At 49.3% G+C, this 24,872-nt stretch overlaps 2 protein-coding genes across 6 annotated transcripts in view; one reads left to right on the top strand and one right to left on the bottom strand.

Annotated features, from left to right (window-relative positions):
- Positions 1-3,252: 3,252 nt before the first annotated feature.
- Positions 3,253-24,872, top strand: part of LOC142588513 (uncharacterized) — a 68,667-nt gene continuing 47,047 nt past the window's right edge. The window contains exons 1-2 of one of the 5 annotated variants that reach the window (XM_075700329.1): positions 3,253-3,637; positions 8,900-8,997. In XM_075700329.1, coding sequence (XP_075556444.1) covers positions 3,436-3,637; positions 8,900-8,997 — 300 coding nt within the window. In that variant the 5' untranslated portion in view covers positions 3,253-3,435. The remainder of the gene's footprint in view (positions 3,638-8,899; positions 8,998-24,872) is intronic. The other 4 variants (XM_075700328.1, XM_075700327.1, XM_075700326.1 and 1 more) reach the window with 4 other exon arrangements.
- LOC142588428 (uncharacterized) lies at positions 20,175-21,713 on the bottom strand. Its single transcript, XM_075700131.1, has 2 exons — positions 20,407-21,713; positions 20,175-20,198 (listed from the first exon to the last, which is right to left on the bottom strand). Exons 1-2 carry the CDS (start codon positions 21,604-21,606, stop codon positions 20,175-20,177), a joined length of 1,224 nt encoding a protein of 407 aa, XP_075556246.1. The 5' UTR covers positions 21,607-21,713.

The following is a 24,872-nucleotide window of genomic DNA, read 5'->3' on the forward strand; positions in this document are numbered from 1 at the left end:
GGTGCTTCTTAAAAAGAAAGATGGCACATAGCGTTTCTGCGTAGGTTATCATCATCTAAACCGCGTTACCAAGAAAGACGTCTACCCCTTGCCTCGCATGGACGACGACCTCGATTGTCTCCATGATGCCAACTACTTTTCATCAATAGACCTGCGGTCTGGTTATTGGCAAATTTCTGTGGATGAAAAGGACCAAGAGAAGACCACGTTCGTCACCCCTGATGGTCTATATCAATTCAAAGTTATGCCATTCTGTCTATGCAACGCCCCAGCAACGTTCGAACGTATGATGGACTCTTTGCTCCAAGTGTTCAATTAAACAGCTAACATGCATCTGCTGCCTAGACGACAGTCTCGTATTTCCGCCTACATTTGAGACACACCTTGAGCGCTTATGAGCTGTTCTTCAAGTCTTCCGCGAGACTGTGCTCCAATCAAATTCATCGAAGTGTCACTTCAATCGTCGGCAGATTACAGTGCTGGGCCACCTCGTCGACGCTTCAGGTATTCAAGCGGTCCCGGAGAAAATTCGTGCTGTCACGTCTTTTCCTGTACCTCAGTCTGTCAAGTACGTCCGAAACGCTTCGTTAAAGAATTCGCAGCGATTGCCCGACAACTTACTGCTCTTCTGAAGAAGGACGTGCCGTTTACGTGGGGTCCAGCTCAAACTGCCGATTTTGCCAACCTCACCAACATTCGCACCACGCCACCTATACTGGCCCACTTTGACCCGTCCTCTCCTTTGACCCGTCCTCTCCAGGTGAGTACCGATGCAAGTGGTCACGTTATCGGAGACGTCTTAGCCCAGCGCCAACAGAGTCAAGATCGTGTTATCGCCCACGCTAGCCGCCTCCTCACAGCAGTGGAGCGCAACTATTCGATTACAGATCGTGAATGCCTGGCTCTCGTCTGGGCGGTTTCCAAATTCCGCCCGCACTTGTATGGCACGCAGTTACTTGTAATCACAGACCGCCAAGCGCTCTGCTGGCTTAATTCCTCACTCAAGGATCCTACCGGCCGGCTTGGCCGCTGGGTTCTGCGGCTGCAAGAATATTCCTATGCAGTAGTGCACAAGTCGCGAGCCGATTACATCAATACGGAGACTGTTTATCACGCTATCCAGTGGACGAACCACCCGCGCACCCTGACCCCGATGCCGACGTTTGCGTTTGCTCCGTTTCGCAGCTGCTACACGTTGCCGACGAGCAACGCCGTTATGCAACGTTGCACGCCATCATTGATGGCTTGGAATCTTCGCCTTCTGATTCATTCCTTCACCAGTTTGTTCTCCGGGATGGTGTATTATACCGCCACAATGTACTCCCCTACGGTCCTGCCCTACTCCTCGTCATTCTCAAGCAGCTTCGGTCAGCTGTTCTCCAAGAACTTCACGATTTACCAACGGCAGATCACCTTGGCGTCTCCCGCACCTACGGCCGGATTCGCCGACGCTTTTTTTTGGCCAGGCCTTGCCCGCTCCCGCCTTGCCCGCGGCGTGCGAAATATGTCAGCGCTGAAAAACACAGTTGACGCTCCCTGCCGGGTGCCTTCAACCGCTAGACATTCCTTCGGAGCCGTTCTTTCACGTTGGCTTGGACTTACTTGGCCCTTTCCCTCTATCCACGTCTGGAAACAAGTGGATCACTGTGGTGAAAGATTACGCCACGCGCTACGCCATCACCAGAGCACTTCCAACAAGCTGCGCCACAGATGTCGCCAATTTTCTTTTGCGCGACGACGTACACAGTTGGTTCTCCGCATCAACTGCTCACAGATCGTGGTCGCACATTTCTTTCTTAAGTCATCGCCGACATGTTGCAGTCCTGCTCCACCAAACGAAAGCTGACTACGCCTTACCATCCACAGAATAATGGTCTCACGGAGCGTCTGATTCGCACCCTAACAGACATGCTTGCAAAGTACGTCTCCTCTCACCATACTGATTGGGACCTTGCCCTACCCTATGTCACTTTTACATACAATCCTTCGCGTCACGACTCTGCCGGTTATTCCCCATTCTTTCTGCTGTTCGGCCAAAAATCGACATTCCCACTGGACGCACCCCTCTTATCCGCCGCAGCAGAGATCAGCGAGTATGCACTTGACGCCATCACCAGGGCAGCCCAAGCACGCGAAATTGCCCGCGCTCGCCTCCTGACCTCGCAAGAGAAGCAACGGCGCTTGTACGATCGCCAACAGAGAGACGTCCACTTTTTGCCTGGATCTCTGGTACTGCTGTGGTCCCCGCCCTGTCATATTGGCCTGTCATGAAAACTCCTGTCTCGGCTTACAGGCCCATATCAAGTGCTGCGTGCCGTGACTCCAGTTACGTGCGAAATCGCCCCAGTCGGAACCAGTGCCTCATCTGCCCCGAATTCCACTGACGCTGCGCATGTCGCACGCATCAAACCATATTACTCTCCTGTTATCACCGATATTGGGTGCTTCTGCAGCCGGGGATAATGATGCATGCATATTGCGCGTTTCTTGTGGACGATGCACCTGGGCGCCCCGACGAAGACGACGAACGCTGTCTGGCTCTCGAGCTGTCGGCTGAACTGACCAATGCTGCCGTTATTCTTTGTAAATATACTTTGTAAATAGTCTTCAGTTCTTAATCATTCGTTCTCGTAACAATATTATGCAAAACAAACCACGTACGAAATACACAGGAGCTTAGTATACAAAACTCGATCACGCACCAACTACGGAGACCAACGATTAAGTTCACAAATACCAGACATGCTAAATAAGTACCCCCCAAAATTATGGGGTTTTACGTGCCAAAACCACTTTCTGATTATGAGGCACGCCGTAGTGGAGGACTCCGGAAATTTCGACCACCTGGGGTTCTTTAACGTGTACCTAAATCTAAGTACACGGGTGTTTTCGCATTTCGCCGCCATCGAAATGCGGCCGCCGTGGCCGGGATTCGATCCCGTGACCTTGTGCTCAGCAGCCTAACACCATAGCCACTGAGCCACCGCAGCGGGTAAATCAATACCCAACCGTACTACATTTACTGGCTTCTGGAAATTCCCCTAAAACATTTGAAAAAAATAACAAGAGAACTGCTAGCTAAAGAACACGAACGTTCTTGCAACCACGAAAACGGGCGAGAGAGAAGGTTTTGATGACGTCACTCTCAGAAGCGAACAAAGATCTCTCTTTATTGCCGCCGTTTTTAACGCGCCGTATAATACGTGTACCCAGTTCATTAGCAAGCGGGTTTATAGACGCATTACACAATGGGACGGAATCGCGTGACGCTCTCCACAAGCCGCGTTGTTCTGCCCTTGTTGCCTGCGTGGCTCGACTTATTCGTACGCTGAAAACCTGTCCCGGTTACTCTCCGTTGAAGGCAACCGTCGTGCAAGTTAACGGCGTCCAACCGAATCGTGCGTTGCGCGGCCGCACAGCTGCGAGGCGCGAGCGATGGCTCAGTGCCGCAGTTCCTTCGCGAACGTCGCGTATTCTGCTGGCCCCTCCATGGCGGCGGTGATGGTCTTGGGCCTTCTGCTGGCCGTCACTGCCCGCGACGCAGCGAACGGAACTCGCGAGGTTTCTTCAAGTGAAGCGAACAAGACGAGGGAGGAGTCCTCAAAAAAGAGTCAGAGGGCGTGTTTCCTTCCAAACGGTAAGCCGTCCTTTCTTTTTCTTTTGTACCGATGCCATCGCATACCCCTCGAAGATAAAAATCGTTGGTGTTTTGTAATGTGTGATTCATCGCCATGTATAAGCATACAACATATATCCAAACAAGAGATAGGTGCCACGGGAAAGCAGTCCAACGCAAATCGTATGTCAGGTTGGACCGATCGTTTTCAATAATGCATTTCTCGGGACCCTGACGAAGACAACTGTCGAAGCGTTCCTTGTTCGATCACGGTTGGTAATATTTTATAGCATTTTGACACAGTTATTGTCTTATTTCAATTCATTCTAGTACTCTCAGGGCCACTAAGGAGTTACAAAGAGGAGTAGCTGAACATAAAGAAGTCATACTTTACATATGCAGTTGTTACACAATATGATCAAATAAAGGAGACTTGAAGGTTGAAAGATTTCTGATGGATACGCTGGCAGCAGGTAGGCCGTTTCATTCACAGAGGCACAAAGAAATCGAAGCACTGGTGAGTCCTGAATTGTGCTACTCGAACTTTTAAATGGCGATCGAGGACACACGAGTCGGAGCAGTAACTAAGTTAATTTCTAAAGCGTTTTGATTGACCATCCACATTTAGTGTGAAGCTTTCTTAGCGGCCTTGGAGGTGTATTCCAGTCACTGTGGGGTGCACCGGAGTGCGCTCGTGAAACTGCTGTCCGGCTGCTGGTGCAGAATCAACGTCAAACGATGGCGATGGTGTCGTGTGAGTAAGCGTAAATGCACACGAAGTCGCTCGTAGGACATGTACACCGATAATGGGAAGACGCCGGCTTCCTCAACTGTGCCTTCGTCGGAGGCGCGCCGTGGCAAGCCTAGGCATGTTTTGATGCCTGCGCTAGAACGCTCTCTACTATCTGTAAGCAGGAAATGCTCAAGTTTGAAAGTATCGGTAGGTTGTAGGGAATGTATCCTACAAATACAGACGGGCAAACTCGTAGTAGGGAGCCCTCCGCGGGGCCCCACTTCATGCCTCCTACGAAGAGAAGAACATGGTAAAAGAGAGTAAGTTTTCGCTTCAGCACATTAGCGTGCCTTGCCCATGACAAAACGCGGTCAGTGATAATGCCCAAAAATCTGTGGTGTGAGGCAAGGTATCACAACACCGTTAATTGAGATCGTGTAGCGGCAGACAGATTTGCGCGGGAATGCAACCACAGTAGATATTTCAGAAGCTAAGAGCAAACCCTGACGCCGTAGGTATTGTGAAGTACATGATGCCCGAAATCGAAATTCCGCATGCTACAGTCGCTAGGATTTAGCTTTCTCTATCAAGTGCAACAAATCCCATTCAAATTTGTGCAGGAGTTGTTTCACGAAAGAGTTTCTGCTTTTTACGTGTATTTGAATGGGTGGCGTCGCAGGTGGCCTCGAGCTAAAGCTACATTTTAAGTTAAACTAGATTGAAAAATTAGGCTTCTGTAAAAATAAATTCGTCATTCGTAGAGAGAGGAGAGCTTTTGTAAACGATAAAACTGGAGTGGCGCCACATGTATTAGATTACAGTACGTCTCATGTGACGTCGACACTGGCTGATTCACAGAGCGCGGCATAAAGAAGGTCACGTGAAAATCACGCCAACTCGTTCGTTCTGGCACGGGCAGTTAAAATTCAGTAGCAGCAGAGGATCTTCCGGTGCATTTTTCTACGTAATAAAGTGATATACTGGCACGCTGAAAAAACGATGAGGGACTTCTAGACGAATAACGTACCTGTCGGTTTATCTGGCTCAATACTTTTTCTCTGGTTGTTCTTGTGGTATAACAGCTGCACACAGATGGGAATCTAGGCTACGTTACAGCCGGCTATCGCAACGCACAGTTCAGGAACTACCCTTTTCCTCATTAATACTCAGCCATGTCACAAATAAACACACTTTTTCTTTAGTGTTCTTGTAAATACGTTGCCGCCTCCATCATTGCTCCGCTCCTCCCTCGTGGAAACTTGCTTCAATTTTGCCCTTATTTAAGTCGGGTAATGTTCCATTTTTATCCAACTATAGGTCAATCTCTTTAACAGCACACTCATGTAAATTACTCGAGCACATTATCTTTAAACATATTATGGAATTTCTTGAAACTAACAAAATTTTGTGCACATTCCAGTATGGTTTTAGACGTGGCCTTAGTACTGTAACACAACTGGCAGAATTCGTTCATGACATCAGCAGCTCTTTAGGCATAGGTGACCAGAATGATGCTGTTCTTATTGAATTTACAAAGGCTTTCGTCATTGTCTCACACCCTAAACTAATGTACAAGCTCTTCGCTATACTAAAAAATGCATCTTCGGTTGGCTAGATATCGGACTTTCTTTCCCAGCGTTCGCAATATGTATGTTTCAACTCTACTAACTCACCTTTGATGCCTGTTTCATCAGGGGTTCTCCAAGGTTCTGCTCTGGGTCCTCTTTTATTCCTGCTTTGTATTAATAATCTCCCCCTACACACCTCAGTTAAAGTACGCCTTTTTGCAGCTGATTGCGTTTTATATCGTAGAATTAAATCTCCTACTGATCATGTTGTCCTTAACAATTATTTCGCTGACTTTCGTCCAAAGCATGGCAATTGAATATCAACTTTTCCAAAACTGTCTCCATGTCCTTTACACGACGCTCATCCCCTTTCTTCTTTGTCTATGCCTTTAATAATGTTACCTTATATAGGGCCTTCGAGTTGAAATAATTAGGTATCCTACTAACACATGATTTGTCATGGTCGAAACACATTGATGTCGCCTGTAGCAAGGCCCTTGAAAGACCTTACATTCCCTACGCTGCGTCTCGCCCCCCAAGAAACTAAACTTCTCGCACGTAAGACGCTCATTCGCCCCGTCCTCGAATATGGCTGCGTTGTACGGAACCCATACAAACACTGTGACGTCAACAGAATCAGCGCAAAAAAAGGCAGTGCGTTTTGTTTGTAGGAGATACGACAAGAAATTTTCGCCGTCTGTCTTTCCCTACTTGGTCTCACTCCTCTTGCAGACCGTCACAAACTTGAACGCCTGAAATTTACTCACACGTTAATCGATTCTCCTCGCCTCTCCTCTCTAGATAACTACTTGACTTTTTTCAAACCCTCATGCACGAGGAGTCGCCATGCTCTAAACATCTCAACCATTTTTGCCTGCACTGATTCCTTTAAACACCGTTTTTTTTTCATCAAGAATGGAGGTCTGGAATTCATTACCGGGCAGCATCCATTCACTACCACTGAAACAATCCACACAAGCTTGTTTATAAATGCTCCAGTAATAGCCCTATTGAGGCTGCAGCATGTATGTATAAATAAATAAGTAAATAAATAAATAAACAAACAAACAAACATAGGTGTGGTCATGACAGCGTTATCCAAAAACGAATTATTCGTGCAAACGCATGTATGTGACATAACGTTTTCTCACCTGCGATCCAACTGCGATCGTCATGCATCGCTAACCAATGGTGTGACCAATGGTGTGACCAATGGTGTGACCAATGGTGTGACCAATGGTGTGACGGCGCAGCGCTTCGCAGTTCCAATGCGTGCACGTGGCGCTGTTGGGAGTCGCACCAGACAATCGGATGAAAGATTTGGCACAAATCAGCTGGTGGCGTTTCTGTGCTCTTGCACAGCCCGAGTCGCATCGAAACACTTGTCCAGCGCCCGCAGCGAACCGGCGCGAACAGGATCTGCATGAAGAAGACAACCGGTCTGATCGACATTATTTGCATCGACGACTATCGTGGCCACCACTGCTATGAAGACTGGCCAGTAAACATTTCCTCGAATTTTATTTTTTATTTTTAATTATCGGATACATTGAAACACGAGCTTATATTTGTAGACCACATTTAGTCGCAGCTGAGCACAATTCCGGTCAGGGCGAGAAGAGCTGCTTGTTTCCTTTAGAAGAGTCGATAAGCAACCGCTCTATGACGACCTCGAAGACCGATTCTTGAACACCAGGCGACATTTTGCAAGTGGGGAGCGCCGAAATTCAAATGCTCTTCAAATGTATTTTGTGACTGCTTCTTGTTACGTCTCCATGGCAGCCACATTGGTAGCGTGTGGCTACGGAGGCATCAGGAGTTGAGCATCAGGAGCGATTCCGGAACGCAGCATGATCGCAGCCGCGGTGCCGGCCGCCGTGGGGACTGCACGCGTGCACCGTCGAACGCTGCTCGGGCCAAATGCTTCCTGTGCAAGATTAAGCGAATTACATGATCGTCACTGTGCCTTGCGTGCAACCTATATATGGGAGGATATATATCACGCTTAACCTATAATCGTAACCTCTTTGCATGGCAAAAGAATACTGCCTGCGCTCGATCAGCATTCGCACCCTGAGCAACACTGTACACTCAGACCATGGACGCCTGTGCGTCCTACGCTACGAAGACGCTCTTAACTTTTCTGCAGGACACTGGTCTCAAGAAGGTACTTAAGTGTGTGTGTGTCGTACGTGCTGTGTGTCCCCTTTCAGTTATCATCACATTCAACTATAGAGTAGAAGGCTAGGCGTGCTGCCAGGCCAAACCACTCCGGCTTCACCAAACAGCCTCTCTCTATAACCACAAGTTTGTCGAGTCAACATTTTGGATCTTTAGTTGTCATAGCAAGTTATACTTATTGCTTAGAGCCGTATATGTTGCCAGGGGGTCGCGGCTTTTTCCTCAACCCTCCTGCATTGCTAAATGGGAAATAAAGATGAATTTATTCAAGTGCTTGTACTAGTTCTTGATGGCTGTCATCTGAAGACTCCTGTGTGTTATATATGTTTCTGAAATTTGCGCTCACCTGGTGTTTTACTTGTCAAGTGCTTCTGCATGTCTGGGCAGTTCTTTAGAAAAATTAGCCCACTTTAGTCTCTGGTTATTTTGCTGTGCATTATAATCCTCACTTGTCGATAAATAATTAACTAGCGGGGAGAAGATGCTCTTCGCATCTCAAGTCGTCAGGACAAGATAACACGAGAACTTCTAGCCTCTCTTTCGGGTTTGCATCTTCGTTTGGCCTACCAAGGCTCCGCTCAAGGTAAGACTAACATTATCGGGTGTTCCAGGAGTGTAATTTACCAACCGAGCTAAGCGTTTCCCTTCAGTGCCCCTTAAAAGGTCACTGGCTGACTGATTTCTGTCATTACAACACAGACAGAAAGAGGTGTGCGAAACAAAGGGAGCAACCCGTGGTCATATATATTGCGTTTTCGCATGCCTACTTATCGCGGACATACTGCATATGGCTTCCCGCAGGACCGCAGCATAAAGAAAAATGCGAAGAGTTCGAGAATCACTGGGTCAACAGGACAGGAGGCAGGAAGGACAAGCCCAGTCCGAACGACGACCACATGGTGAGCGGATATCGCGGATTGGAAGAGAGAGAAAGCGAATTGAGTATTCTGGTGCTTGTGCGAAAGAGTGGTTCAACACAGGTCCTCGTTAGAGGGCCCCTGATTAAGACAATACGACTATTTGTTCGCTCCGAGACCCTCTTTCTTTGTTCGCCCGCTCCCCAATTTTGTTCCCCGTTCGTTTTAAGTGAAACAGCGTTTTACTGCGAACAGAATTCATGGAATTATCTGACCAGTTTCTAAAGTAACCAAAAATATGGGCCGACCACGAAGGTAGTACAGTCTCAAAATATGGGCCATTCTCGTGAGCCACTAGGTCTGAGCCCCTGGGCGTGTGCCGCTCTTCAACGGCGCCAACCCGGCTATGCGCGGACTTCGCGGAAGCGCTTCTAGGCGGGCGCCCGCCTAGAAGAGAGGAGCCCGGCTACCGCATGACGTCACGCATGACGCGCTTCGGCTGTTCGCATGCGTCGATAGTCATCGTAGATGAGTTCTGCGCGAATTTTTTTCATCCAGACTGCACTAATGAAATACATTTCCGGACTTAAATAGACACAACTACCTAGAAGGAACCACTAACGCACAGATGCTGAAAGTTATTTTAGGTGTCGAGCTTTTTAATATGTCTGCATTTCATAATGTTAGGGGACGCTCGACTTTCTCGTATCCACTGACATTTTTCCCGCATGGTTCGCGTCTCCTGGAATCTGTTTCTCCGCATTGCGATGCGGCGAAGGGCCACGACGACAGATGGCGCCCGTGTTTCAGGCCACGTGCAGGAAAAACATTGATTCACAGTGGAGGAAAAGAACTAGGAAGCTTACCAGCAAGTATGCGCCCTGTAGGGTGGGCAACACAGCAACAAAGAACGCCAAGTGGAAAGTCAGAGAGGCTGAAATAATCTCATGGATGGCGGCAATGGAAAAGAAACCTGCCATGAGTAACTACTTAAGAGGAAAAAACGAAATCAGGAAAGAAACAATTTATGATGACTCAAAGGGAAACTCGTTACTTTTCGAAGCGAGATCGGTATGCCTTAGAACAGGCACCTATGAGGCGAGATATAAGAAGGAAGAAGCATGTGCTTGCTGCGGTAAAGCAAGGAAAACGATGGAGCATGTTTTATTAGAATGCGAACACGTCTACCCAGCGGTCGATTTAGACACCACTGGCCTCCTTGAAGCCCTTGGGTTCAGCGAGATCAGCGGAAAAGTAAACATGCCCGCAATAGGGATTCATCATCATCATCATCATCATCATCATCATCATCATCATCATCATCATCATCATCATCATCATCATCATCATCAGCAGCAGCCTAGTTACGCCCACTGCAGCGCAAAGGCCTCTCCCATACTTCTCTAACTACCCCGGTCATGTACTAATTGTGGCCATGTTCTCCCTGCAAACGTCTTAATGTCATCCGCCCACTTAACTTTCTGCCGCCCCCTGCTACGCATCCCTTCCCTTGGAATCCAGTCCGTAGCCCTTAGTGACCATCGGTTATCTTCCCTCCTCATTACATGTCCGGCCCATGCCCATTTCTTTTTCTTGATTTCAACTAAGATGTCGTTTACCCGCGTTTGTTGCCTCACCCAATCTGCTCTTTTCTTATCCCTTAACGTCACACCCATCATTCTTCTTTCCATAGCTCGTTGCGTCGTCCTCAATTTCAGCAGAACCCTTTTCGTAAGCCTCCAGGTTTCTGCCCCATATGTGAGTACTGGTAACACACAGCTGTTATACACTTTCTTTTTGAGGGATAGTGGCAACCTGCTGTTCATGATTTGAGAATGCCTGCCAAACGCACCCCAGCCCATTCTTATTCTTCTGGTTATTTCAGTCTCATGATCCGGATTCGTGGTCACTACCTGCCCTAAGTAGATGTATTCCCTTACCACTTCCAGTGCTTCGCTACCTATCGTAAACTGCTGTTCTCTTCCGAGCCTGTTAAACAATACTTTAGTTTTCTGCAGATTAATTTTCAGACCCACCCTTCTGCTTTGCCTCTCCAGGTCAGTGAGCATGCATTGCAATTGGTCTCCTGAGTTACTAAGCAAGGCAATATCATCAGCGAATCGCAAGTTGCTAAGGTATTCTCCATCAACTTTTATCCCCAATTCTTCCCACTCCAGGCCTCTGAATACCTCCTGTAAACATGCTGTGAATAGCATTGGAGATATCGTATCTCCCTGTCTGACGCCTTTCTTTATAGGGATTTTGTTGCTTTCTTTGTGGAGGACTAAGGTGGCTGTGGATCCGCTATAGATATCTTCCAGTATCTTTACATATGGCTCATCTACACCCTGATTCCGTAATGCCTCCATGACTGCTGAGGTTTCGACTGAATCAAACGCTTTCTCGTAATCAATGAAAGCTATATATAAGGGTTGGTTATATTCTGCACATTTCTCTATCACTTGATTGATAGTGTGAATATGGTCTATTGTTGAGTAGCCTTTACGGAATCCTGCCTGGTCCTTTGGTTGACAGAAGTCTAAGGTGTTCCTGATTCTATTTGCGATTACCTTAGTAAATACTTTGTAGGCAACGGACAGTAAGCTGATCGGTCTATAGTTTTTCAAGTCTTTGGCGTCCCCTTTCTTATGGATTAGGATTATGTTAGCGTTCTTCCAAGATTCCGGTACGCTCGAGGTTATGAGGCATTGCGTATACAGGGTGGCCAGTTTCTCTAGAACAATCTGACCACCATCCTTCAACAAATCTGCTGTTACCTGATCCTCCCCAGCTGCCTTCCCCCTTTGCATAGCTCCTAAGGCTTTCTTTACTTCTTCTGGCGTTACCTGTGGGATTTAGAATTCCTCTAGGCTATTCTCTCTTCCACTATCGTCGTGAGTGCCACTGGTACTGTATAAATCTCTATAGAACTCCTCAGCCACTTGAACTATCTCATCCATATTAGTAACGATATTGCCGGCTTTGTCTCTTAACGCACACATCTGATTCTTGCCTATTCCTAGTTTCTTCTTCACTGTTTTTAGGCTTCCTCCGTTCCTGAGAGCCTGTTCAATTCTATCCATATTATAGTTCCTGATGTCCGCTGTCTTACGCTTGTTGATTAACTTAGAAAGTTCTGCCAGTTCTATTCTAGCTGTAGGGTTAGAGGCTTTCATACATTGGCGTTTCTTGATCAGATCTTTCGTCTCCTGCGATAGCTTACTGGTTTCCTGTCTAACGGCGTTACCACCGACTTCTATTGCGCACTCCTTAATGATGCCCATGAGATAGTCGTTCATTGCTTCAACACTAAGGTCCTCTTCCTGAGTTAAAGCCGAATACCTGTTCTGTAGCTTCATCCGGAATTCCTCTAGTTTCCCTCTTACCGCTAACACATTGATTGGCTTCTTGTGTACCAGTTTCTTCCGTTCCCTCTTCAAGTCTAGGCTAATTCGAGTTCTTACCATCCTATGGTCACTGCAGCGTACCTTGCCGAGCACGTCTACATCTTGTATGATGCCAGGGTTCGCGCAGAGTATGAAGTCGATTTCATTTCTAGTCTCACCATTCGGGCTCCTCCACTTCCACTTTCGACTAGCTCGCTTGCGGAAAAAGGTGTTCATTATCCGCATATTATTCTGTTCTGCAAACTCTACTAATAATTCTTCTCTGCTATTCCTAGAGCCTATGCCATATTCCCCCACTGACTTGTCTCCAGCCTGCTTCTTGCCTACCCTGGCATTGAAGTCGCCCATCAGTATAGTGTATTTTGTTTTGACTTTACCCATCGCCGATTCCACGTCTTCATAAAAGCTTTCGACTTCCTGGTCATCATGACTGCATGTAGGGGCATAGACTTGTACCACCTTCAATTTGTACCTTCACAACAAGACCTGCCACCCTCTCGTTAATGCTATAGAATTCCTGTATGTTACCAGCTATTTCCTTATTAATCAGGAATCCGACTCCTAGTTCTGGTCTCTCCGCTAAGCCCCGGTAACACAGTACATGCCCGCTTTTTAGCACTGTATATGCTTCTTTTGTCCTCCTAACCTCACTGAGCCCTATTATATCCCATTTACTACCCTCTAATTCCTCCAATAACACTGCTAGACTCGCCTCACTAGATAGCGTTCTAACGTTAAACGTTGCCAGGTTCAGATCCCAATGGCGGCCTGTCCGGAGGGATTAGTAAGATTAGTAGATTAGTAAGTAAGGATAGGGATTAGTAAGAGGCAATTGGAGGATTGGTGTAAGAGTAGGGAAACGACAAAAAACAGAGACGTGCAAAAGCACAGTTCGCAATAGCGGATCATAAAATTTGGTTGTGGGAGTTCATAGTTTCTTTTTCTTACTGTTTGACCTAGGCAGGACATTAGGCAGTATAATAGCAAGAGCTTCGTGGCGCAACCCAGCTCCCCGTTCCAGAGGGGACGCCCATAGCATCCATCCGTCCACGTGGACAGCTGGGCGCTTCCCTCTCGTCGTCGGTGCACCCTGCGACCCTTCCCAACAACAACTCGTGTTCGCGGGACCCACGAACGTCGTAGAGGCAAACGCTACTCTCTGGAGCGAGGAACTCGATCTAGTAGGCGCACTTAATCGTTGGGTGCTGAGCGAAACCTCGTCGATTCCTCCGCATGTTCCATTTCTCGCGTATAGTAAGGCTAGTTAGCATTCTTGCATGAAAGTGCAACAAATGCCCTTTCGTGTTTGCACTGCACTGTGTTGTTCTTTTGTCAACCAAAGCACTCGATACCCACAAAGGCTCCTCGACATATTTATTTATTTATTTATTTATCTATTAACACTCAAGAGCAGTAGCATTACGGAGGGGAGTGGGAAAAAATGTAATCAAAGAGAACGACAAGATACAGTGAGTTACGATAACAATTTCAAACAGCATGAATTAAAACAATGGCGTACATTGCTTCCCGAAAACGTTGGTTATCAATGATCGATGCAATGTCAGCAGGAAGGTGGTTCCGCTCGATTGCTGTTCTCGGAAGAAAAAAATCAGGAAATGTTTTCGTTTTACAACATGGAGTACCCACCTTATGGCGGTGATCATTGCGATGGGACATATATTGCGATGATAGAATAACATTGTCGTGAAGAACGGTATGGTAGTATATGTTATGTAATAAGTTCAAGCGGCCAAGTTTTCAACGCCTGGATACACGAAAGGGAAAGGCTGGTTTTCACGTTGTTATGCTGGCAGTGCGATTCTAGTTAGAACGAAACGAGTCGAGCTATTCTGAACAAGTTCTAGGGATTAATTTTGCATGCATAGGGTCCCAGACTGGATCGGCGTATTCAAGCTTTGGTCGTATGAAGGTTTTGTAAAGTGTTAGTTTAACTGAAGAAGGAACAGTGGAAAAGTTGCGACCTCAGTACCCTAGCATACGGTTAGCATTGTTCATAATGTTTTCCGAGTGCACTGTCCAATTTAGATTACGTGATATATGAACACCTGCGTATTTATAAGATGTGGCGAATTCTAGTGCAACGCTGTTCAATAGAAGGACTGGTAGTGTTTCAGGCAAGACGCGAATTCTCACATTTCTTTACGTTTAGTTCCATTCGCCATACTTTACACCATTTAGATAGAGCAACTATGTCAGATTGGAGAGTGTTAGTATCCCTATCGGTGTTAATTTCACGAAATACTACACAGTCGTCGGCGAAAAGAAGGATGTGAGAGGAAACAACGACAGCGAGATCATCAAAGTAAATTAAGAATGGAAGGGTTCCAAGGACGGACCCTTGTGGAACGCCGGAATGAACGTTAGTAAAAGATGGATTATGGCTATTAGCACTAACAAATTGTAATCGGTTAAGAACGAAGGATTCAATACACTTAAAAAGGTTAGGGTCAAGGTTAAGAAAACTTAGCTTATGCAGTAGCAGCTGATGACACACTTTGTCGAATGCCTTGGAGAGGTCCAAGGATACGCAGTCCGCGCTTGATGATTCATCAAGAATGTGGTGTAATTTATGAGTGAATGACAAGGGATGAGTTTCACATGAGTATGTTTAACAAAAGCCATGTTGTACAGATGCGAAAAATGCATTATCGTCAAACTAACTAGTGATTTAAATATTACATGCTCAAGTAGTTTGCAGCATGAGCTAGTGAGCGAAATGGGGCGATAATTAAATGGTAACGTTTTACTGCCGGACTTATGGAGCGGAACCACCTTCCCAATTTTCCAGTCAGTAGGAAGACTAGATGTGTGAAGAGATTGCTGGGAAGTTTTTGTTAATAGAACTATAGACTGGACGTACTCTTAAATAATTTAGCACATATAGAATCGTAAGCAGGAGATGCACTGTTACGTAACGATAGTTTAGCAACACCTGATATATCAACAAAGACAATAAAGGGAAAATCAGACATCCATCCGTTCGTAGCAATTGCTACAAACTACAATTGCTTTAACTGCGATGCTTTTCTTTCGAGAGAGAGATAAAGCTTTATTGTGTCCTTGATGGGGTTAAGGGGTGGCGGGGGTCACGAGACTAACCCTTAATCCCCCCCTTCCTCAGACGGCGGCCAGTCCTTGCTTTCTGGCGGCGTCTTCGGCCATCCGGACGGCCCAGAGCTGCTCCTCTGGGTCCAAGCTGAGCAGCAATGTCTCCCACTGCTCGGCCGTAGTTATGCGTGTGTTAGTGCGGGAGGTGTTGGTGGGTGAGGCTTGGGGGCATTGCCAGATAATATGATCGAGGTCGGCGCGGGCCTTGCACGCTTTGCAGAGTGGTGAGTATGCATGGGGGTACATGCGGTTGTAAAGCACAGGGTTCGGAAAGTTCGTGTCTGAAGGAGTCGCCAAGTGGTGGCTTGATACTTATTCAGTGTTTTGTGTGCTGGGGGGTAGCGTAAACGCTCTCTGCGGTAGTGCAGGAGAATTTCTCTGAACGTGACCATTCGGTCCCGCGCGTGACCGCGATGCAGAACAGAGGGCTGGTCGGGATCGGAAGACGCAGGAGAAGGATGATGCGCCCGGTGTGCGAGAGCTCGGGCGGCATCGTGGGCGGCTTCGTTTCCAGCCAGACCCGAGTGACCAGGGGCCCAGATGATCTGCACGCGGCGTTGCCTTGGGGGAGAAGTGCCAGAGAGAATCTTCTGCGCTTGGGGTGCTATCAGTCCTCTTGCGTAGTTACGAATGGCCGTTTTTGAATCGCTGATGATGCAGTGTGCATTGGTAGCTGCGTAGGCCAAAGCGATGGCCGTTTCTTCTCCTACTTCAGGTTGCGTGGCGAATATTGATGCGGCCGCGGAGAGGTGGTACTGCGAACCCGCGACTGCGACGACCGCCGTGGCATTTCGGTTGGGGTACTCTGCTGCGTCCACGTAGGTTACGTCAGCGGCTTGGTCGTAGCGCTTTTGTAGTTGTTTAGCTCTTTCAGCACGTCGCTCCGGATTGTGTTCAGGGTGCATATTGCGAGGTATGGGCGGGATAATTAGCTGATCACGAATGTTTGGAGGGATGGGTACTTTTGGTCCGAATTGGGTGGTGTAGGTTATGCCTAGGGTGCCTAGAATATGCCTGCCCGTGGTGGAATTGGCAAGTCGTTCGTATTGGCTAATACGGTGAGCTTCAATGAGCTCGTCTATGGTGTTATGAATGCCTAGGGTGTCCAGTTTCTCGTTAGAGGTGGTGATGGGAAGATGTAGGGCTTGTTTATAGGCCCTCTTGATCATGGTATTGAGTTTGAGCTTGTCAGTTGCATTGAGGCTAAGGTACGGGGCGACATAGGTTATCCTGCTCAGGGCGTAGGCGGTTACCAGGCGTATAAGGTTGCTTTGCTTCATGCCGTGATGTCGATTTCCTATGCGTGCAACGAGGCAAGTGGTTTGGTGTACGTGATTATCTAGGTGCTTGAGTATGTCCGTGTTTCTGCCGTTTTGTTGGATGCGTAAGCCAAGGATACGAATGCTAGGTACTGTAGGTATGCGTTGCTGGTGCACGTGGAGCTCTCTCTCGGGTGGGTGAGGGTCTGGACGTCGACCTCCCCAATTAGGCTTGTACAGAAGGAGCTCCGATTTCTGTGGGGAACACGCCAGGCCGCGCGGTTCTACGTATGAACAACCTCGTGGATGGCTTGCTGCAGCGTGTCTTGGATGCCCCCGTCGCTGCCCCCGGTGACCCACAGGGTGATATCGTCTGCGTAGAGGCTATGCTTGAGGTTGGGGATGCTAGCTAATGCAGGCGGTAGTCCGAGCAAGGCCACGTTAAACAGAAAAGGGGATAGAACCGATCCTTGCGGCGTGCCTTTGCTTCCGAAGTGAATAATTGGCGACTGCAACCCTCCGATGGTAATGGTGGCCGTGCGACCTGTAAGAAAATTCTTCACGTAGTTATATGTTCGATGTCCAACCTGGAGTTGTGCCAGTTGGTTCAGTATGGCCTCATGCGTGACGTTATCGAAGGCCTTGGTTAGGTCTAGCCCCAAGTTGGCTCTGGTGTCCAGCCTGGAGCTTTTGTCGCCATCGATAATTTGGTGCTTGAGCTGAATCATGATATCTTGAGCAGAAAGTTTCCGGCGGAAGCCAACCATGGTATTGGGGAAGAGGTCGTTGTCGTTCATATGTCTGTGTAAGCGTGTGAGGATGACGTGCTCGAGGACCTTTCCGACACATGAAGTCAGGGAGATAGGGCGGAGGTTTTCGAGTAGGAGGCGCTTCCCGGGTTTGGGAATCATAATAATTTTGGCTTCTTTCCATTGTGCGGGGAGGTTTCCAGTTTCCCAGTATGCGTTAAAATAAGCTGTGAGGGCTAGTATAGAATCCTAATCTAGGTTGCGAAGCATTTTATTAGTAATGCCATCAGGTCCCGGGGCTGAGTTAGGGCGGAGAGCGAGGATGGCTTCACGTACTTCTGCAGCTTCTATGGGCGCGTCCAGGTGGCCGTTAAGGCCGATCCACACGACGGACCAAATTGCTCTTTTGGACCGCGGTCCGTGCATCACGTGATAGGACGTCACCAGTTCGTGCGTACCGCCGTTCGCCCGCGCTAGACCGCGGCCGTCGCGGTCCAACAAATCGCCGAGGCTTTTCCCGCTTCCGTTTTGGCGGCGGACCGCATGCAAACCGCAGCGATTTTGGCTTAGCCAACGAATGTTGTCCGGCAACAGAGTGTCTTCAGCCAAATCCAGTCTAGTTTTCGGCTCAGCAAAAGCCAGTCAAGCCAGTCGTTTCATGTTCGCCGTTCCGCCTACACGTTCGTGCAGCAGATATATTTTTTAAACACTCAGTCCTCTTGGAGTTACGAGGAGGTTTTTTTCATTTTGTATACCTCGTTGAGCAGTTCCCGGCTTTGTGGGACTCGAGCCGGTATGATAACAATGATAACACTCTGGCCGAGAGTGTAGCTGGTTGGTCCGCTCTGCCGTCTGCTATGGCGGTCCGCCGTGTGGATGTCCTCTGCGCCGCACCGGACCGCGGCGGGCCGGACGTCGCATCACGTGACCGAGCGGCCTGCGGACTTGGTCCGTCGTGTGGATCGGCCTTTATCGGTGCCTGTGTATGCTGGAGCGGGTGTAGTAGGTTGAGGTCCTATGTATCGGTCTATCAATTCTTGAAGAACTTGTGCGTCCGTGCCCGGATGGGTGTGAATAATTTTTTGCAAGTTGTGCTGTTGTGTGTTCTTGCTGTTAGCCGGATCGAGGAGGCAACGGAGGATATTCCACGTTTTGGGCAGGTTTGGTTGCCGCTCCATGCTGTCGCATGTGCTATGCCAATTTTGGCGAGTAAGTTGTTGTGCATAGTCTTCGATTTGAAGGGTGAGAGTACTAATACGTTTCCTGAGCGTTCGGTTGAGCTTGTTGTGTTTGTATCTGCGGTGCAGACTGGCGAGGGCTTCCCACATATGCAGTAACTTGCTATCTGCCTCCTGCAGATTGGCTTCCTCAGGCACCAATTTAGTGGCTTTGCTCGCGTCTTGGAGCAAGGATGCGACCCAATCTTCGAAAGGGGGTTGGATACCCGAGAAAGAGGTGAGGGCTCTGGCCTGCCTGAAAACGTCCCAGTTCGTTATGCGGAGTTGACGACTCTTAGGCTTTCGCGGGCCCGCTCGAACTGTTGTTTGGATTAAATAGTGGTCGCTGCCCAAGTTGTATTGTGTGTTGATCCAGTCTGCTCGTGGAATTCGTTTTGCGAATGTCAAGTCCGGAGTAGTATCTCTGCTAACGCTGTTTCCCATACGAGTGGGAGAAGTTGGATCCATGACAAGAGTAAGACCTAGATTCTGTCCGTCAAGCCATAGCTGTCTTCCCTTTCGGCGGTCCATTGGGTATCCCCATGCCACCGCAGGGGCGTTTAGGTCCCCTACGATGAGCAGGGGGGCTCCCCTAGCTAATTGATCTGCTTTGGTGAAAAGTCGTAGAAATTTATGTTGTTCTCTGGGGCTGCTGTACACATTGAGGATGAAGAGGCTCTGTTGCTTGCGCCTTGCAGACGGCATGATCTCCAGAAAAATGTGGGCTGCTGTATCAATGCCTGTGTGATGCTGTATAACCGGAATGTTTCGCTTAACTAGTGTGGTTACTTGGGGCCTGCGGTTATCATTGCAAACTACGCTGTATGCCGCGTATCCCGACAGCTTAGCCGCTTCTCCGGTCTCTTGTAATGCGATAACATCGGGGGAAGTATGTGGTGCGAGAGAGGTAATGTATTGCTCTAAGTGTGCTCGCTTTCGCCGGAAGGCCCGGCAGTTCCACTGCCAAATGCAGTAGGTAACACGTTCTGGATTACTCGCAGCCATCTTTGTCGGGACGCGAGTACGGCTTCTTTAGGGGACCTGCTCTGGGACGGAGTAGGGTGTTTTCCAATTCTGTCAAACGGGTGTTGTGATTTTGAGCCAAAGTCGCGACCATGTCTTGAAGCACTTTGCGCGTGTCGTCCATGTTTTCCTGTCGCTGTTGTTCTCTTGCCGCAAAGGCTTGCTCAATTCTGGGCAGTAGTAGCGTTTCTAGTTTCGCCGTAAGGAAGTTGTCCATTGCGCGTTCGAGAGCCTTTGCAATGGAGGCGTCGAGCAATGTGGCAAGCTTACAATCTAATGCTTCGTTGAGGTTACGTTCTATCCGCTGTTGCAGCTCAGTGAGGGCCTCACAGTTGACATTTCCTTCTGAAGTGTATGCTGGTGTTGCCGCTTTTGAGATTGGTTCGAGAGCTTTGCGTTTGTGCGAGGTTGGTTGTTGGGTGGTTTGCGGGCAATCTATTGCAGGGACAGGAAGGATGTCTGCATTTGATGGTAAATGTTTGGGTTGTGTGTCTGCAAGTTGTGATTTGAGATTAGCGTTTTCTGTCTTGAGTTCTTGTATCTCAGCACGTAAGGATCGGAGCTCCTGCATGAAGCTGTGTATGGTAGCGTCACTAACTGTGTTCACTGGGGTTGCTATAGGTTGTGTGGTGTGACCTGTGTGGGAGACAATGCTGGCCCAGCTTACCTTGGGGGGTGCGTCTTGCACTTTAACTGTGGTCGTTCTAAGGCTTGCGTTTCCTTGCAGCTGCGGCGGTGTTGAATCCGGTCCGCTCCGGGAGTGACTGCGTCCTTGTGACTGACTGCGACCTCGGGAGGTGCTGCGTCCACGAGACCGACTGCGTCCTCGTGAATTGCTGCGTTCGGGAGCCTGCGGTTGTAGTGTCGACTTCGGTGTTGGCAGAGCTGAGTCTCCATTTGCAGTAGTCGATGGCCCCGTCTCCTGGTCAGCTCCTTGTTGTCCCAGTCGTAGGCGTTCCCATCGTCGTTGGAGTAGGAGGTGTGGTGTCTGGAAGCGGCGATGGCAGGACTTATCACCAGTCGGGTGGTCTTTGCCGCAGAGCGCGCAGCAAGGGTGACAGGGGTGATCAGCCGGCGGATTTACTGTATCACAGCTCTTGCATTTCTTCTGGGTTGGAGTGGGGCATACATCGGCCCTGTGGCCGACGGTCCCGCAGATGTCGCAGACCTCGATGCGCTTCTTATGTAGATAGCATTTGTATTCTGCTCCGCGGTAGTAGACATGGTACGGTACTTGCTTTTCGTCGAATACGATGAGCACTGAATTAGTATTGCCCATGCGTCGGGCCTGCAGAATCGTAGGGTTCTTCTTGTAAACGAGACTGTTGGTAATGTCTTCTTCCGTGTCATATGAAGGGATGTTATGTATGACTCCTTTGGCTGTGTCTTCCGGCGGTGTGACGTATGCTGTGGCAGCGTAGCGGACTGCTCCGATGGGGAGACTGCGGATGCGACAGTATTTTTCGGCGTTAGACATCATTGGCGTGCTAACTACAATGACGTTATTATCCGTGCATGAGCGGTAAATGTCGTCCTCTGCTTCTTTGGTTGTAATGCCCGTGATCTGTAGTATTGAGTCGCGTATCTGGGCGTCTCCTAGTGTGGACACGTTGAAACCGTCTCTTGGGCGTATGACGATCTTGATATCATTATTCGGAAGTCGTGGTTGCCGTGGTGCGCGTCGGCGTAGTGCGGACTGCTCGGTACTCTCGGTGCGTGCGCTTGCTGTTGCACGGAGGGATCCGTGTATGAGTAGGGATGATGCCTGCGTAGTCTGTCGTTGCTTACGGTGGCTGACAAGCCACCCTGTTTCAACGGTAACTTCTTCGGAGGCTATTTCCGTGCCTTCAACCTCTACTACCTCCATGACGAGGGGAGGGGCTGCACTTACTTGATCTCACGAGGGTGCGAGTCGTTGGGCGAAGTCCTCGGGAGCCGGGACTGCGACAGCGACGCCGCGCACCTTCGTAGCTGCGGCGCACCCGTCTCTCGGCCAGACGGAGCAGCTGAAGATCTTCTTGTTAGGGTTAGCAATCTTGTGGTCGTAGAAACCCTTGTCCTGGGTCCCTGGCGTCGGGACTGGTCTTGATCGGTAGCGGACCACTTCCGGAAACTGGTTCCGACGTTAGTTTGGGTCCAGCGGTGATTGTTTGGCCACAAGAGTTTCAAATATACGGAGCCCATACGAGGCGCGTGCACTCCGTCAGCGGCGTCGTCGTCTTCCTTCTTTCGAGGAACCCGTATCGGTTTCGTTTGTGGCAATTGCTACGAACGGGTGCATGTCTGATTTTCCCTTTATTCATTACTTCTCTCCACTTTGCGCGTTTCCACAGAACTATTACGTCAAACTCTTGCCTTAGTTGCTTCGAGTTGTTGACAAATTCGACTTCACCCTGCCATCTGCTTGCCGCCTGGTTAGCTCAGATGGTAGAGCGGTAGCCCCGGGAAGGCCGTGGTCCTTGTTTCGAGTCGCGGCCCAGGAAGAATTTTTCTTTCGAGGAACCCGTATGGGTTTCTTTTGCAGCAATTGCTACGAATGGGTGGATGTCTGATTTTCTCTTTATTAATTATTTCTCTCCACCTTGAGGGTTTCCGCAGAACTATTACATCAACAAAGACAGTGTGCACAAAATAAAAATAAAATTGCCGACGATTACGTTACTTCCTAATGCGAAATTTGAGCGCAGCAAATAAGCTGTTTCACCTTTTCGATAGATTGAGGCAAAGAAATCGAGCAACACATGTATGCGCTATCACAGAATTTTTTTTTTATTTTTCACACGTATTCCTTTAACAAAGACTCCACTAACAGTTCTTGACACTCATGAAGGAAGCTTTGTGGTCGGAGAAATAGACTGATATATGTTCGACTTGGTACACCAATGCTTGATTCTCAAAGACGAGATGTATACAAGTGCCTCGCGAGGTTGTCACAGCCGTGGGACGCGTTACGAGCGAGAGGAACGGGATGTTCTCCCGCATAAGTGTTAGGAAATTGCTGTTTGTCTTTATGTCAAGCCGCCACCGATCTGGCTCTCTGATTGCCACCGCACAGGGCGAACGGCAGCGGCAATTTCGGCTCGGGCGGTGCACATATACAGATCCGCCGCCACCGATCTGGCTCTCTGATTGCCACCGCACAGGGGTTGCATTGGAGGAGGAGCGAAGAAAGGAATTAAGTTCGAGCCGGCGCTTTGACAACCGGAGACTCGCAGGAAGAGGGGGGAGGGGGGCGGCGTGTACACCCAGCGGCAAACGATGGGGGCAGAAGCGCGCGCAGCAAGCGGACAACACGATAAAGGGAGGAGGGAAGAGATAGCAGCGACTGACTGATGCCGCTGACGCCGATAGTGAGTCAACCCCAGCTGCGGAGTTGGTTTCAGGGACAACGAATAACCGGCGCGTCGGCAACTGAAGAGCACCCTATCCGCCACACAAGAACAGGGGGGGGGGACCCTTTCCTCCTCTTTCTGCATGGCGGCGACGGTGTTCTATGCAGTCACGTTATCTTGACTCTCTAGCGGCGTCAGCGGCATCCAGCGGTATCAGTCGGTCGCTGCTAGCGCTGGGGGGATGAAAGGGGGGCGGAGCTGGTTACGAGGCCGACGACGACGCCGACGCGAAACCCAGGAACGGACGCCAAAGAGCTGCGCTCTAAAATGAGCGTGGTACATATCTGTTAGCTGTGCATTTGAAACAGGTACATATGTAGCAGTTTAGAATGCCAATTCTTTCATTGAACAAGGTATCAAGTTCTATCATCGTCAGAGGTTAGGGTACCCCTCTCTTGCAGACGTTACCCTTGTGGAAACGGCGGCTTCGGTTTCGCTAGGTTGCTCAGAGTTCATCGCAGTTGCACACTGAATAACAAGTTTGCGCACTGATCACCTTCTACCGCGATTTTAATGCTATACGGAGGCGCGTTTTCGCCGCCGCCGCTCGAGGAGGAGTGCTTTTGGCTGCAGAGCCAAGCGGACTCACTCGAACGGAGGGGAGGCATCGGTTCATCTTTGAAGAACGAGGGACGAGAAAGGCACACGTATCCCAAAGATCATGAACCGTTTGCGAAGAACTATTATAAATACAAGCGTTTCTTCTGATCGGCTCTGTGCATGATGCTTGGTATCAGCGGAACGTACAGCAAGCGTCAAGATGAAACTACCCCTGCTTTGATTGGGCGTTGCCGATGGCTTTAGGTCGGTTGTCATGCCGGCGTTGTGAGACGCCTGGTGGTGGTGGTGAAAAACTTTTATGGATGAGAAGGCCAAAAGTAAAGAAAATTAAAATTCAGCGTTATGGGCGGCCTTCAGACTGCCTGTTGGGGCATCCAGGCCGTGCCTAGTCGCGACGTCCTCTGCCCAGGTCACCACCCGAAGTTGGAGATCCGGCTCCGCGTTGGACAAAGCAGCCTTCCACTACTGCGGACTGGTTAGATGCCAAGATGCAGGGCGCAAGTGTGCCTCAGCAGGAGAATAAGGCGTGAGCGTAATCGGCGCGGGAGCTGCCACATAAGCGGCAGACCGGCGAGTGTGGCCCGGGTTGGAGGAGGGCAAGACGTGCGGGAGTCAGAAAGGCCTGAAGGTGGCGCCACGAGTGTTAACGGTGCTGGGAGAGGGATTAGTGCGGAGGGAGGAAGGTGGGAAGAAAGGGGGGCGGTAGTGCAAAGTGGTATCGCGGTAGGTGCGGAGCGCGTACTTATTCCCGGCGGGGGCGGGCATGCTGTCGAATCGCGAGCGATGGAATTGGCCGCTTCGTTGCCAGGATGGGCCGCGTGAGCGGGCATCCAGATGATTTGGATGGGGCGAGAATGGACGGTGTTGGAACGCAAGATACCAATGGCCGCAAATTCAACCGCGTAATTGCAGACCGCAGGTTCGGAGCCACTGAAAATGTATTTCGCGGAGATTTGCGTGATGGCAAGGGCGTTAGCTGCCTCCTCGACCTCGACAGAAGTCGAAGTGTAGATTGAGGCACTAAGAGTGGGTCGGAGAGAATTGGCAGTGACTGCAAGGGCATGTGCTGGGTAGTGGTGGCGGGGCGGCATTCACATAAGCCAGAGCGGGTTGCCGTTCATACCGAAGCCAGAGAGCGGAGGCTAGTGCTACTCTACAGGAGTGGTGGTCTTCATGATGC

This window comes from Dermacentor variabilis, chromosome 7 (assembly GCF_050947875.1).
Source record: "Dermacentor variabilis isolate Ectoservices chromosome 7, ASM5094787v1, whole genome shotgun sequence".
In the NCBI taxonomy this organism is placed as follows: domain Eukaryota; kingdom Metazoa; phylum Arthropoda; class Arachnida; order Ixodida; family Ixodidae; genus Dermacentor; species Dermacentor variabilis.